Source organism: Mercenaria mercenaria, chromosome 9 (assembly GCF_021730395.1).
Source record: "Mercenaria mercenaria strain notata chromosome 9, MADL_Memer_1, whole genome shotgun sequence".
Taxonomy (NCBI): domain Eukaryota; kingdom Metazoa; phylum Mollusca; class Bivalvia; order Venerida; family Veneridae; genus Mercenaria; species Mercenaria mercenaria.
In genome coordinates, this window is record NC_069369.1 from 53,163,482 (window position 1) to 53,180,242 (window position 16,761).

The 16,761-nt window shown below is 36.3% G+C and overlaps 1 protein-coding gene across 1 annotated transcript; it reads right to left on the reverse strand.

Annotated features, from left to right (window-relative positions):
- Window positions 1-3,854: 3,854 nt before the first annotated feature.
- On the reverse strand, window positions 3,855-15,872 carry LOC123546207 (alkaline phosphatase, tissue-nonspecific isozyme-like). The gene is made up of 9 exons (XM_053551417.1): window positions 15,710-15,872; window positions 15,171-15,348; window positions 14,080-14,249; window positions 11,512-11,619; window positions 10,286-10,385; window positions 8,935-9,078; window positions 7,620-7,811; window positions 5,624-5,737; window positions 3,855-4,213 (listed from the first exon to the last, which is right to left on the reverse strand). Exons 1-9 carry the CDS (start codon window positions 15,821-15,823, stop codon window positions 3,993-3,995), a joined length of 1,341 nt encoding a protein of 446 aa, XP_053407392.1. The 5' UTR covers window positions 15,824-15,872; the 3' UTR covers window positions 3,855-3,992.
- Between the last annotated feature and the right edge of the window lie 889 nt (window positions 15,873-16,761).

Here is a 16,761-nt window from a genome sequence, read left to right on the forward strand (position 1 = left end):
ATGAAATATTTTCGTTGTTTTCAAAATGCAATTCCCAAACACGTATGCTAATAAAATGTTAATAAACAAATCCGCACTTGCATATTATTAAGAGTTATAGTTTAAAAATATGATCAACAACAGTTTTGATCTGACTGGGTGGAATAATATTTAAATATTGAATATAAATTTATTACTTATTCATCGTTTATGCAAGATCTATTTTATGCAAGAAGACAAGTGCAATAAATATATAATTGTAGCTCCCTTCGAATTTTATTGATTATTTCTGTCAACTTAGAATATAATGCTAAATATTAATCGGGAACAATTAATCTTCTTTGAACATATTTAAAAGAGACATTTGTAAATATGTTCTCTCTACAAAGTATATCATTCAGATGATAAACACCTTTTATCAGCAACAGTTTAAAAATAGATACTGACTAATTAACCCTTACCATGCCGGACACGATTGATTGTGCCTTTGCGACCAGTGTAGATCATGATCAGCCTGCACATACGTGCAGTCTGATCATCATCTGCACTGTTCGCCATTGAGTCAATATCTTTTTTGTAAGCACCCCTCCTTTTTACAGTTAATGGTACCGTCCAAATTGAAAGATGGACGAGTTCATTATAGAAATTTAGCAGGGTAAGGGTTAAGAATTACTCAGTGTTACTTAGGTATTGTAATTTTTATTGAAGACATCCAAGTATCAAACACTGTTACATCATTTTGACAATTTATACAGAAAGTTAGTAATTTTGACAAAGACAAATTTATACAATGACACATTTTCTAGCGATTTCTTTTATTGTCTGGATAAAGAATGTATTTAGACTTACTAAATCGCTATTGACTCACAGACTACAAGTATGCATTAAATATAGTAAGCATATATACATGTACTACTTTCGTGTTGCGCCCTCTAGGTGTCAATTTAATAGCAAGGGACGTAAACCCTCAAAGCAAGCATGTAGCGTTTTTGGATAAATCAAGATGTAATTAAAATTGAAGTCTGTTTAATAAATAGGTATTTATTCTTGAATGATTGGTATGCTACTCGTAATCTAAAAAAAACTTTAAAACATAACAACATTTGTATCCTATCCAAAATACAGCTACTTATAATGATAACTTATAAAAATAGCTAAATATAAGACATAAAAAAACACAAAATGCTGGAGACCTGATCCGCTCAATCTAAGCACTTGTCCTTTTTGTACTAATGATATTTGCATTGATTTTAATAAATTGCTTTTTAATGTTTATAGACGGATACAAACAGTCAACTATTTGTCACTAGCATGTATTTGATTGTCGTTATATAACAGTAATAACCGGGATGCTAATAAACTAAAATTGCTCATCATTTATAGATATGACATTATTTTATGTGAAATTTATATTCATATAGCAACACATTGATTTATACACATCAACTATTTTCCTGACAGGTTTAATTTTTATTAAAAACTGCTAAATGTTTACATTAGCTTTGTCATAGATGCAACTGACAGCTGCCCTTACTTTGTGTAGTTCATGTCAATATTTGACAAAAAGTTTAAATCACTGAATATTCATTTTTTATTTAGGTATATACTATATACAAGTATGTACTAGTATTCCTTTATACCACAGTCACACATACGGCGCGGATAGCTACGACTAGCTACGGATATAAACGTAGTAACCCGTATCGATCCGTACCTGAGCCGTACGAATTGGTACGGATTGATACGTATTACTACGTTTAGGTACGGCTCAGGTACGGATCGATACGGATTACTACATTTCTATCCGTGGCTAGACGTAGTTATCCGCGCCGTATGTGTGACTGGGGTATTACTGACACTCAGGTTACGTCCTCGTTTAAATATAGGCCTAGTCGGGCAAATAATCATTCGAGGCACGCCGTTTAATAAGTGTACTAGTATCCTAAAAGGCGATGAGACAATGGTCGCACAGAACAGTTGCTTGTGGTTTTATAGTTGAGTTTCCAAGCAACTGTAAGTTGCGATCCGAAACCATTTTGTGACACTTCGTTTCATTAATTTGTTGTTATTCGTACTTAAACAACAGTTTCGTTCTTAAAGGGAAAGGCAATGTTGTTTTGATGTTAATTCCATCTTCTAGGATTTTGGACAGGACCATTAACTGTTAAAAGGGGTGCTTACCAAAACGATACTGACTGAATGGCGAACAGTGCAGAACAGTGCACGGATGTGCAGACTGATCATGATCTACACTGGTCGCAAAGGCCAAATCAATCGTTTCCAGCATGACAAGGGTTGAAAAGGTAAAATGATTACTAATTTCTTGAATCACGGACCCACTCCATACATAGTTTGATGTAACGGCCATCGCTGTCAAGTGAAAGGGTCATCAACAGCTTTAAAGTAGCGATTTGCTGTCGATCGTTCCTAGACCATGTCCCATTTTGTTCCTTTGTTTAATTTTTCCTTGTTGTTTTTCTGCACATCGATGCATACACGTCTGTAGGGACTCATTTTAGCTGCGTTCTTGAAACGTTGTTATTCATGTGGATATTTGTCTTTGCTTTGCAGTACAAATTTCCTACTAATTGTAAACGTTACTTGAATGAAGAAGTCCGTAAAACACAATAACATGTTCTCTGTTTTGTTTTCGTTTTACCAATAAATGAAAGTTGCTTTTAGTTTTACTTTTCTTTTTACTTGCGCCTCTGTGAAATTATTAGGCCCGACGTATAACCGCCTATGGTGTATAAATAGTGATAAAGCACTGTTTTGCTATAAATTATTTCGATTCTAATATGTTCTTTATTGTAAAATTTATATCAAATATGATGGAACTGTTTCTTCGCGCAAGCATGGCGCCAATAGTAGGTCTTTGTTTATAAACGCCAGGGCCGGAAATGGTAATACGTCTTGCGGCAGAGTTCAGTTCGGGCGAAAATTATTGCGAATTATTCAGTAAAGCGAATTACTAACTCAGTATGTGTGTAAATTAATCAACACATTTGTGCAATGTGACATTTCGTTTAAAACATGTTAGTAAGTAAACTATTGCATGAAATTTGAAAGCGCTATTTCTTGATGCGTAAATGGCGCTAAATATCACGTTGACGTGACGTCAACATATCATCGTTGTGATGATTAAAGCATTGTTAGTCATATTAGAATTATACTTTACACGTGTTGAACAAGATAAAAAGATGTGAATAAAAATACATTTGTAGACATAATATCATTAAAAGGCAATGTTTTATGTCAATGACATACATTTATAAAACTAGTTCCCTTATCGAATTCAGATATGTTACTGATGATAAAGAACGCTCTCTTAAGAGCATGTAAATGTTTGTTATTTAATATTGGAGTTACGGTGACGTACACGATTCGCCGGTGCTTTACACGATCTATATGTTGCCACGGCTGAGATATGTGAAAAATTATGAGACCTTAGCCCTTATAATGCTGGACACGATTGGTTCTGCCTTTGCGACCAGTGTAGATCATGATCAGACTGCACATCCGTGCAGTCTGATCATAATCTGCAATTTTCGTTATTCAGCCAGTATCTTTTAGGTAAGCGCCCCTTTTAACAGTCAAGGCACTGTCTAAATTGGAGGATGGACAAAAGTTCATTAAAGAAATTTAGCAGGGTAAGGGTTAGTATCAGAAAGAAAAAACATATTGGGTGAATTTTCAGGATCATAACATTTCTGTAGGAACAAATGCATACTAAAGACATACTGATAGTAAAATTTATTTTTCATCTAAACTGAAAACAGATTCTTAACCGTAAGTTCATATCACAATAAAAGATGTGATAAATACATTACTAATAGGAATGCTTAACAGGCTTAGAATTTTGAAGGTGAAGTAACTACTCTTGAATCAGGTACAGTTTAGTTTAAAATTATATATTGTCCACATAATGATGAGCTCAATATTTTAATACTTTGTTTTAAAAAGAAAATTCCATTTTTTTTGTGACTACATTTATGTGTTTTAAAAAGTTTTTGTTATACTTTCTTGCGACCTGTCATGCATTTTCGAAGTTTATTGCCACTTGAATACGGCCCAAGGCAACTTGCATACGCCATAACATGGGCAATATAACTCTGTTCTTTGACGCCATTTATCAGGTGCGACATTGGGCCGCTGGCATAGATAGCCACATCCTCGCCAGCGTGTGTCTCAGTTGGTAGCGGTACTCCAGAAGAGAACATGAAACCCGTCGCAGCTGAAATGAAAGTAAGCAATAACTTTGGTAACTACCATCAGTTTAAAAGTTGCACTATATCAATATTTTATGTGTATCTAGGCGTTTACTCTTACCATTAAAGTCATATACAACAGTATACAATTATTATAATCGTAACTCGATCTTGGATGCTGTATTCGGCTTGAGTGGATTTTGCCAGATCGGTTCTCACGAGGCGTGTAAGCAGCGAGTGTGATCTGACCTGGCAAACCACGCGAGCCGAATACGAAATCCAAGATCTAGCTACAGTTGTTATATACCTCCACCTTTTTTTTCGGTGTTTTATTATCGAACTAAACCTTTCATGTTTATCAATGCTAAAATATAACTGAGTGAGGTTTTATAGAACTGTGTTAAGTCATACATATGGAATGAAAATAGTCCCGGCAACATACAATACAAAAGATACAATACAGATCTTTTTCTGCCTGTTCATATTTACTTATGTAATACGAGCCGTATTTTTAACAGAATTTATATAGGTACATACTAAATTTCACTACTGGTCACACTTAAGAGTATAATACACCCGAATCAATGTGCTTATCAAGGTTGAGAATTATGAGTCAAACAATCTGAAGTTAACTGAGCGGGGAAAAAACCCATGGCAAATAGACGTATAGATGATCAGCGCCATCACATTATACATTCATCTAACCACTCCGTTATTGATTCGCTTCCTTTTTCAATACACATAGACAATGAAGTTAAGGAACAACTCGTTGAATCTCGGCTTGGTTTATTTAACATATATAATATGAAAAAAAATTGTTTATTAAATTAATTGTTGAAAAAAATGTGAATAAAATATGGTTTTTTTTTGTTTTTGTTTTGGCACAAACCATGACCTTTGACTAAGAAACCTCAGTTACAAGAGTCCATGGTGTATGTTCTTTTATCACTAACAGTCACTGTGATGTTAACCTTATACCCACTGTTTTCAAAATCAGACATTCATTCCCCATGAGCAATGTGCCTGTCAGGTTTGATGGTCATTCTCAAAATATTGAGCAGAACATGTTTTTTTGTATAATCAGTCACTGTGACCTTGACCTTTGATCTACTGACCTCAAAATCTGTAGGGATTATGCTCCGCTCATGATGACCTTATGTATAAAAACTGAGGATCAAGGGTCAAAGCATTCTTAAGTTGTTGGACGGAAATGAAAATGCTAACAGAGACACTGACGTACAAATGTACGTACAGATGATCTGCTCCGTCACTTAACACGTATGAAAATACAAATAAGTAGGATATAAGTTCTTATGAATCCACCACAGCTAGTTAGATTTGTTGCATTTGTTGTACGATCCTTTACATATTTTACAACAAAAAATACATTTTGATACAAAGACATTTCAGAAATATACTCAATTTTTTTCTCTTACTTGTATCCACTCCCGTTAGATCTGCTCTTGGCTCAGCGTAACCTGGTCCATTACTGTACTGTAAAATCGTCCTGGGTTTTCCGTCCAGTGCTGCGTTTCCACGATCCACTAATCCTATTTAAATCAGTTTATGAGTGTTAGGTAAAAACATCCACAACTGGTTCCTCAAGTTTTGAGTAGAAGTATAGTATGCATTAAGAGATCATGGATATTATGGGTATAATAGATACTAAGCTCCTAAAAAGTCCTTGCACCGCCTCGGTAGCCTAATGGTAGAGCGCCCGCTTACATTATGGTGAATGTATTTCATGGCTGAAAATGACCACAAGTATTACTGTAGCAGTAGTGTGTCCAAGTAGCACTTAAGGTTGTGTACCCAAGTCTTAAATGATTTTTCTTTGTAGTAATCCAATATTCTGGTAAACAATCAGCAGGGAACGGTCAGTTTATAAGTTTACAGTACTGTATTTAGTTGCTTGTAGTTCAAAATAATTAAATCATTATCCTCTTTATAGCATTGGTCCTTGCCAAAACTGTGTCGTGTAGGGAAGCGAAAGTATTTAGAGTGCTCTAGGATCTAGAGAATGTTTGTAAAGAACGGCATGCTTATGCAAAGTTGAACTGTGTATGAAACTTACTAATAAATTCTGTAAAAACGATCCTTTGGAAGCAAAGAATGCATGAAAAATGCCCCCTAGCACCGGCTTAAGCGGAACTCTATTACACATCAATTGAATGGACTCCGCGATCCCAAAGGACAAGAAAATATAACAACACTGAATCCAAGTATATTTGCACCTCTGTTTGGATATCCATCAATGGTGAATGCGTGTGAGTGATCGGCCGGAACAAAGTTGTAATGTGTACAAAACTTATCAAGTATATTTGCACATCTGTTTGGATATCCAGCAATGGTGAATGTGTGTGAGTGATCGGCCGTAACAAAGTTCTACATAATGTGTACAAAAATTACCAAGTATATTTGCACATCTGTTTGGATATCCAGCAATGGTGAATATGTGTGAGTGATCGGCCATATCAAAGTTATACTGTGTACAAAACTTATCAAGTATATTTGCACCTCTGTTTGGATATCCAGAGATGGTGAATGTGTGTGAGTGATCGGCTGTAATAAAGTTGTACTGTGTACAAAACTTACCAAGTATATTTGCACATCTGTTTGGATATCCAGCAATGGTGAATGTGTGTGAGTGATCGGCCGTAACAAAGTTGTACTGTGTACAAAACTTACCAAGTATATTTGCACATCTGTTTGGATATCCAGAGATGGCGAATGTGTGTGAGTGATCGGCTGTAATAAAGTTGTACTGTGTACAAAACTTTCCAAGTATATTTGCACATCTGTTTGGATATCCAGAGATGGTTAATATGTGTGAGTGATCGGCCGTAACAAAGTTGTACTATCTACAAAACTTACCAAGTATATTTGCATCTCTGTTTGGATATCCAGAGATGGTGAATGCGTGTGAGTGATCGGCCATAACAAAGTTGTAATGTGTACAAAACTTACCAAGTATATTTGCACCTCTGTTTGGACATCCAGAGATGATGAATATGTGTGAGTGATCGGCCATACCAAAGTTGTAATGTGTACAAAATTTACCAAATATATTTGCACCTCTGTTTGGACATCCAGAGATGGTGAATATGTGTGAGTGATCGGCCGTAACAAAGTTGTACTGTGTACAAAACTTACCAAGTATATTTGCACCTCTGTTTGGATATCCAACAATGGTGAATGTGTGTGAGTGATAGGCCGTAACAAAGTTGTACTGTGTACAAAACTTATCAAGTATATTTGCACATCTGTTTGGATATCCAGAGATGGTTAATGCGTGCGAGTGATCGGCCATATCAAAGTTGTAATGTGTACAAAGCTTACCAAATATATTTGCACCTCTGTTTGGATATCCAGAGATGGTGAATGCGTGTGAGTGATCGGCCGTAACAAAGTTGTACTGTGTACAAAACTTACCAAGTATATTTGCACCTCTGGTTGGATATCCAGAGATGGTGAATGTGTGTGAGTGGTCGGCCGTAACAATCATCAGAGTATCCTTTAACTCTGTATTTCTTCTCGCGACTTTGACCGCTTTATCGAAGGCCAGAGTATCGTAGAGTGACAGCTTTGGCAGATTTCCATGGTGGCCATGGTCAATACGTGCACCTACAATTGTAAAACTCTTTCAATAATGCTGACATAGTTCGCACCGAAATTATACCAACAACCTACGTTTAAGGACGACTATACGATATTGATGCGATTAAATAAATAGTACAGGAAAGGAAATTCCATTCAGAAATAAAATGTTTAGGGTACTTGTGACTTTAACAGTCTTAAAAAATGACAAAACAACTGTGCTGTCAAAAACAGTTCAGTTCCTAATGGAGGCAAATTATAATCTGAGTATCTAAACACTGTCAGACAGAAAGACGACTAAAGACTTATCATTTTAAGCAACATATTAAGAGAATTTGTCAGTGTCTATGCGGTACCAAAGTAGCAATCAATAAAGAATTCAGGAATGAAATTACAAGTAAATGACTGTCTCAAATAATTATAAACATTGCAAATATCGTGAAACTCATCAAAAGTATAATATTATTCCACTGGTTTAGTAGTAGATGAGAATTTCCGGTTTGATGGCAACTTTTTAGGCAGTGACGAGGTCCGAGCCTGATATTCCCATCTGCAACTACAGCTAGTGAGTTTAATCTTTTCTTCAACAAATAATAGTAGTAGAAATACAATCGAATAAATGACTTTCTTTATACCAATATTTTCTTACAATTTCATACATTTGATTCAAAGTTCGTAAGAGATGTTACTATATTTAGTCCCGGGGTTGTTTTATGACCTGCAGCGTCATGATTTTTTGTTAAATAATGTTGTTGATGTTTTAAATAATTCTTTATGATTGGAATGTTATAATAAAAGAATAACGAGGAACAATCAAGATATTTGCTTCTGGTCCAATTTTACGTACAAAAGAATAAACTTTACCGTATAATTTATTAATAAGATAGTTGATCTGTAACGACACTCGGCAAATTTCGTGCGATTGCATATTCTCCGTATCCTACTTCGGCATTCAACGGCTGTCACCGTCACGTAAATTTTCGTACCAGCCGGTTAATGCAGAAATCACAAACTGCACGACCTTAAATATTGTTTGTTTTACGTCATGTATTGCACAAGAGTAATTTTACACTCCGGGTCTAAGACAGAGTTTTCCCGAACTGATGACAACACATTAAACCCAGACAGGTATGCAAGACAAACTTTATACCTTCTACAACAAGGACAAATCCATTATCTGCTTCCTCCAAAATATCGATAGCCTTTTCAACCATTTCTGCAAGGGATGGTTCACCCGAGGGCCCTGAGTCTGTCCGTAGCAAATCAAAATTCATATGACTTGGTTCAAAGAGGCCTGTGCAGATATAAATTATACAACATATTAAATGATAATTTCTTTGAGTTTTTTGTATATTTCATTTATATCGGCTACAATATAAGTAGTACACATACAACATCGTTGTTTGAAAGGTGGTGCTTTTATAATTTTTATGCTTTCAAACAAACAAACAATAAATGTGTCTAATAATTTTGACTAAATGCATGTTTAAACGCTCGTATCAAAGATATGCTACAAGTCATCGAAAGTGACAGCAAATAGGTCAAAGGCTTTCACTCTCTGAGATCGATCGCCCCCTTACAAAGCGCACGTATTGACACGGAATAAATGGTTTAAATTATATTTTCTTTACATTAACGGCTAAAATAATTTATTAAGCCGAAACCCTTTATATGACATAACCTTGACAAAATTCTGAACCTTCTCACATGAGTTACGCTTTGGAAAGCGGAATGTATGAAACAAAAAATGTAAGACTTGCAGAACAGATATTATGCAAAATAATTATCATTTTCTTTTCGTATATGCAATGCCATAGACATACATATTTAAAAAGCTAGTATTACATGTTGCCAATTATACAATACACTACAAACAAATCTAATTTCGGAAAAACTCAAGAACACTAAAAGGAAATTTAAGGGGAGCGGTGGTCTAGTGGATAAGGTGTCGGCCGCTCAATCCAGGGGTCGTGGGTTCGAGCCCCATTGGGGTCACGACCATGACTTCTCATATGACACCAGTACTGGTTTTTCCAGGAAGCGGACTCGAGAGTGGTTCCAATAAGCTTGAAGCTTTCATCACAATCGAGCTAAAACAAATTAGTATAAACTAAAAGGAAATTAAGCCAGATTGATCTTCTACGTCGCCAATATATGTAGATACCAAAACATTTACCCTACATTGTAATTTCTATTGCTTTAAACATTGTTTGTGCAAACAATTTTAGTGTACAGTACTGAACTGCACTTCACTTCACTTCATTTCACTGCACTGCACTGTATTCTGTATTGTACTGCATTGTATTGTATTGTGTATTGTATTGTATTGTATTGTATTGTATTGTATTGTATTTAAAAACAAAATTAGCTAACAATGACAGGATTATGCTGCGTTAACATCACCAGTGTCTTTAAATAACAAAAATAGTCTTTTTCAACGTGTTTCATTAAAGGTCAGTTTACAGTGCAAAATAGATTTTCTGTAGTCCTAGTTTTCTTACCCAACAGAAACTCAGATTTATCCGTTACTTTCATAAAGTCATCCCTGTTCCATACATATTTGTGCTTCTTTCCTCGACTTTTCTTGTCGTTTTCCCACTCCTATATAGAGTAAAAATAGCATATACGAACAACCACATGCTTTACAAATAAAGCTCTTATAAATAAATGGATGTGTGGCCAGATTTATTTCCTTGAATTAATTCAAATAATTAACTGATTCAATTAATTAATTAATCAATTGATTCAATTAATTAATTGAAATTCAATTGATTTATAATTGCAGAAGTATGCAGAAAAATTATACAGCGTTAGTGGGAACTAAACTCTATTTTTTTTGTCATGCTCATATCATATAAACCTAAATACATGTCATACTGGTTCATGGATTTGTTAGTTAAAGTTATTTGTTCATTGTCTACCTGGATGCAAACTTCCTTAAATCCTCTGCTTTTTGAAATATTAAAAATAGTTAAACTTTTAAATGTACTGCTGGAAACTTGGAAATCACGTAATTTCAATTAATACTTACGTAAGAGAAATTGGCACCTATAAATACGTAAAAAAATGGAAAAAGCATTAAGTTATTACCAATTAAAGTTACAAGGCATTTCCAACGGTTTTTTTTTTAAATCATTTACCCCTGTGTGCATTACAACATCCAAAAGTGTTAAGTATGTGTACATGTCTGTCACTCTAACAGTCAATACTGTTAACTATATAAATCATTATGTGTGCATGTCTGTCATTCATTCCAACAATCAAGACTGTTAACTATGTGAGTCATTATGTGTGCGTGTCTGTCATTCCAACAATCAAGACTGTTACCTATGTGAATCATTATGTGTGCGTGTCTGTCATTCCAACAATCAAGACTGTTACCTATGTGAATCATTATGTGTGCGTGCCTCTCATTCCAACAATCACTGTTAACTATGTGAATCATTATGTGTGCGTGTTTGACATTCCAACAATCAAGACTGTTAACTATGTGAGTCATTATGTGTGCGTGCATGTCATTCCAACAATCAAAACTGTTAACTATGTGAATCATTATGTGTGCGTGCCTGTCATTTCAACAATCAAGACTGTTAACTATGTGAATCATTATGTGTGCATGTCTGTCATTCCATCAATCAAGACTGTTAACTATGTGAGTCATTATGTGTGCATGTCTGTCATTCCAACAATCAATACTGTTAGTTATGTGTAAGTCTAATAATGATACCTCTATGAGATCCCTTCCATCTTGTCTCTGGGCTGGATCAACACTGTTTGTTTCTGGATCTGCTTTGCTGTCAGGGAGAAAGAATTTTCTTCCTCCACCTAGAATTACCTGACCAGTCACAGAAGAAACAAATAAACAAGTGAATGAAGTATTGCCATGCAATACAAAGTCCCCTACTGGAAGGCACCTAATTTTCTCTACTGCAGTATAACATAATGAACTGATATCTGTCAATGATGTATAAACAATATTGTACTACATATACAATATGTTATAACAACACACTTGGATTAAAATGTGCATATATATATAAAAACCCACAGTTGTTTTCATATTGAATTTTTTTGGCTGATTATAAAAATGTTATCATGTAAGTTATTTATAGTAACAACAAAGGGAAATTAATCTTTAAAAAAAAAAAAAAAAAAAAAAAAATAATATAAGTCCACAAGAAACTCTTTACCAGGTAGAGATTGGCCAAAGTACACCTAAAAATTGGATGTAACATGCATGCTGTACCACAGAAAAGTGGTCTCGATTTTTCTCTACCGCCAGTAATAAAAAAGTTACATTAAAATCTATTTATAGTAAAACAAAGGGACGTAATTCTAAAAACAAGGGTGCCTCATGGTGGTGAACATTTGGTCCAAGTTACATCAAAATCCCTCCATGCATGAAGAAGAAATGTTCCATACAAAGTCATTCTTGAATTTGACCTTTGACCTCTAAATATGACCTTGACCTTAGACCTAGGGACCTGGTTCTTGCGCATGACATGTTGTCTCATCCAGGGGAATATTTGTGCCAACTGATATCTAAATCCTGCTTTGCATGACAAAGTTATAGACCGGACAGGAAAAAAATCCTCTTGACCTTTGATCTCAAAGTGTGACCTTGACCTTTAAGCTAGGGTACTGGGTGTCGTCTCATCATGGGAAACATCTGTGCCAAGTAATATTAAAATCCCTTCATGGATGGCAGAGTTATGGACAGGACAGGAAAAAAACTCTGTTGACCTCTGACCCCCAACTGTGACCTTGACCTTTGAGCTAGGGGTCCGGGATTTGCGCATGACACGTCGTCTCATCATGGGGAACACTTGTGCTAAGTGAAATTAAAATCCCTTAATGAATGTCAGAGTTATGGACCGGACACGAAACAGACCCTGTTCATGCTATGTTAACATTTGACTGCTAAGTGTGACCTTGACCTTTGAGCTAGGGGTCTGAAAGTTGTACATGACACATCGTCTTATTATGAGGTACATTTGTGCCAAGTAATATTAAAATCCCTTCATAGATGGGAGAGTTATGGACCGGACAGGAAAAAAGCCTTGTTGACATTTGACCTCCAACTGTGACCTTGACCTTTAAGCTAGGGGTCCAGGTTTTGCGCAGGACACGTCGTCTCCTCATGGGGAACATTTGTGCCAAGTAATATTAAAATCTCTTCATGGATGGGAGAGTTATTGACCGGACAGGAAAAAAGCCCTGTTGACCTTTGACCTCCAATTGTGACCTTGACCTTTGAGCTAGGGGTCCGGGATTTGCGCATGACACATCATCTCATCATGGGGAACATTTGTGCCAAGTAATACTAAAATCCCTTCAAGGATGGGAGAGTTGTGGACCGGACAGGAAAAAAGCCCTGTTGACCTTTGACCTCCAATTGTGACCTTGACCTTTGAGCTAGGGGTCCGGGTTTTGCGCATGACACGTCGTCTCATCATGGGGAACATTTGTGCCAAGTAATATTAAAATCCCTTCATGGATGACAGAGTTATGGACCGGACACGAAATTGCGGACGGACGGAATGACGGAATGACAGAATGACGGAATGACGGAAAGACGGAATGACGGAAAAGTGCATTCCTATAGTCCCCGAAACTGGTTTTCAACCAGTAGGGGACTAATAAGTGGAGAATCAAGATAATTGTTGTACATACACGTATACTTTCTCAAGATATTTTATTGGTCTGTGATTCAACAGTGTTTGCTCTGACATACTTAACACTTATAAAACATTTAGGTTCTGTACACAGTAGACGCTCCAATGTCAATGACTTCGCTTCTAAGAACAATAAGAACAGCTACATACAGACGGATCTTACAACTTTCATAGGCTGAGATAAAAAGTTTTCCTAAGAGAAATATTTAACAATTAATGGTAGTATTGCAGATACTAAGGACTCTAAATACCTAACCTACAATTAGGCAAACTAATATTAACACAGCTTTTTGTTAAAATTATTTGATTACTTTCCCTACCATACTCTGATCTAAGGAATGAACTAACCCTTTCCCTATAACGTTGCGTTCCGTTTCTGACTAGCAGACCTTCAGATAGATTAACATTTGCATTATTTGAAGGGTTTGCTACACATGTTGACGTAAGGACCAGCATGCCTACAGGCTAGCAGGTTTTCCGACAGACAGCTGGATAGATCTGAAGTAAATAATGACTAGTTGGCCATCGGACTGTTTCGCCTTCTGACCAACAGGCTTTCGGACAAGCGGGCGAGAAAAATATAGAGTTAAATTATTTAGTGGGTGCTTCTTACTGCTAACATTTATATCTGGATTGTCTTCGATGAGCTGCCTAGCAATATCTTTACATGGTGCATCGTCCTTCGTCATTTCAGTGTCGCCCTCCCAGTCTCGGTTTGGTGTTTTAGCATAAGCGGCGGCTGGTGTGGCATGTGTAACTCTAGCTGTAGTTACAATTCCGGTTCGTTTACCTATGTAACGACAAAATAAAGTAGAGCCTGGTGCTGTCAAATGAATGATCGCTTATTGCTATAATTACAAGTAGCACTTGACATGCGCCGCGATGCTTTCTCTGTTTTCAAAATCCAAGTTCTTTTACCTGCTGATCGAAAAAGATGGAAAAAATCGGGTGTTGCTTTTAAAATAAATGCAATATTGCTATTCTAGTGACCTTGAAAATGAGAATGCATAAACAGTGACAACAATAACATCACGAGCTCCTCCCCAGAGTGGTAACGAGTTTTAATTGACGCTAAATTACGCAACTGAAATAAAACACGTCTTGTCATATGGTCATATTTGCTAGAGAGTCCATGTCTGTTAAGATACCACTTGCATGAAGAAATCACTACTTTATTTCCTTGTAGTGTTGTCGAATAACACATTATGTCATATAAAGAGACCACCTGAGCCGCACCATGAGAAAACCAACATAGTGCATTTGCGACCAGCATGGATCCAGACCAGCTTGCGCATCCGCGCAGTCTGGTAAGGATCCATGCTGTTCATTTTCAAAGCCTATTGCAATTACAGAAACCGTTAGCGAACAGCATGGATCCTGACCAGACTGCGCGGCTGGTCGCAAATGCACTATGTTGGTTTTCTCATGGTGCAGCTCATTTGCTCTTCCCTAAGGATGTCTCCTGATACAAGATGAACTTTATACCGAATTTTCTTTTGAAAGCAGGACATTAATTCATCCGCTGTCTTGGTTCAGTGTTATATATATGTACTTTACTTCTTACATGGGTCCAATTCATCAAAGAAACTAGCTTATTTTTACTCAGCCCCATGGCCAAATGTATGAAATGTTCTACTGTCATTGATGTATTTAGAGATGATGTGACCTATGCATCAAGAGATCTAGTATTTCTGTAATTTAAGAATTTTACCTGCAGCCTGGGCCCAATGAAGCAATGAGTCTAGCTGTCCAGCATTTTCCGATGCAGCACAGTCTGAATATACTGCTCGTCCATCGAGTCCTAGAGTTGCAACATTTGTTTTCACACCGCATAGCATAGCTGTAGCCGTACCAGCAGAGTCTGGTGTCATAAAGTCGACGTTGTATGTCTAATAATAATAATAATAATGATAATATTGGTAGTAGTAGTGGCGGTGGTGATGGTGGTGTGATGGTAGGAGTGATGGCAGTGGCTGTAACAGTGGAAATGCTACTACTACTGCTACTACTACATGTACAATTCAAGTCAACACACACATACAATTTAACACATTTACGCAATATATTTTTGCTGATTATATATGAATATATTGTTTTAGATATCGTATTGTAGAAGGAATGACATAGACTTTTCTATTTCGTTAGCTCATGGCATCAGGAAAAACACGGGCAAATAAAGCAAAGCGATTAACGTATAGACCTTCATTTAAAATCTGTTCTCCAGCATAACTTGTATACAATAATTATTACCTTGGATAAAGCTACGTTGTCGAACTCTTCAAAAGTAAGAACATTTTCCTCTCCAGGTCTACCGTTATTCTGCCCATCTAGTATTCTGGCAGCTGTCACCGTGGATACGCCCATTCCATCTCCAATGAAAATAATTATATTCTTGGCTATGTTGGTGTTCTTCTTTTTGTTTATTTCCTCTTCGATATCTTTGAAACCTTGCCTGAACCATGTCGACTTCACTGAAGTAAGTGAGTGAGGTTTGAGTACAACAGGAAAACAAACATGTAGAAAAGTATGCGTAAACGACACAGACGTGCCAAGTTATTAAAAGTCCACTGAAATTACATACAATTCACGTGGCATTAATTAAGTATGCTTAATAAAAATACAAATATATTTCTGAAAAGCATATCGTCGAAATTTAGGTGGAATCAATGTAACTTTCTCCGATAAACAAAGAAATACGTTTGTGTGATATATTTTGAAAACGATGATAATTCTTCCTTGCAATTAAGAAAATAGCATTAAAATAGTTAAGAATCAGTTCCGCTGGTTAAAAGCTAGTTCGGTCGGGTGTCGGAGACTGTCACACGGGTGGTAAACGCGCAATCCAATTCCTGCTGGGAATACGCTTAAAATGGGTTGCTCGACTTCCGGTGCTGGTGTTGCGCGTCAAATTATACAAAATCGAGGTAGGTGGGTTTTTGCTTTTGTAATTAATGACATATTTACGAGTGTTTTCGAAAAAAAGCAAAATGCTATTCGACATAAAAATGAATAAAGATCATAATTTATTATTATGTGTGAAATACCAACTTATTAATCTAAGAATCAGCCATGTTATCACGAAAACTCTGCTGGCTCGAACTGTCAAAAAAGTTTGGAATCATGAAAAATGCAAATTTTCTAACTCGTGTGCCTTTTTTTCTGGAAGTATGACGTTTCTAATGATCAAACACGTGTAAAACAGTCATGAAAATTACATACACTTGAATGAAATGTTCCGTTTGGGGGAAAGCTGGAACTGGATTGCGCGTTTACCGCCCGTGTATCAGTATACGATGCTACTA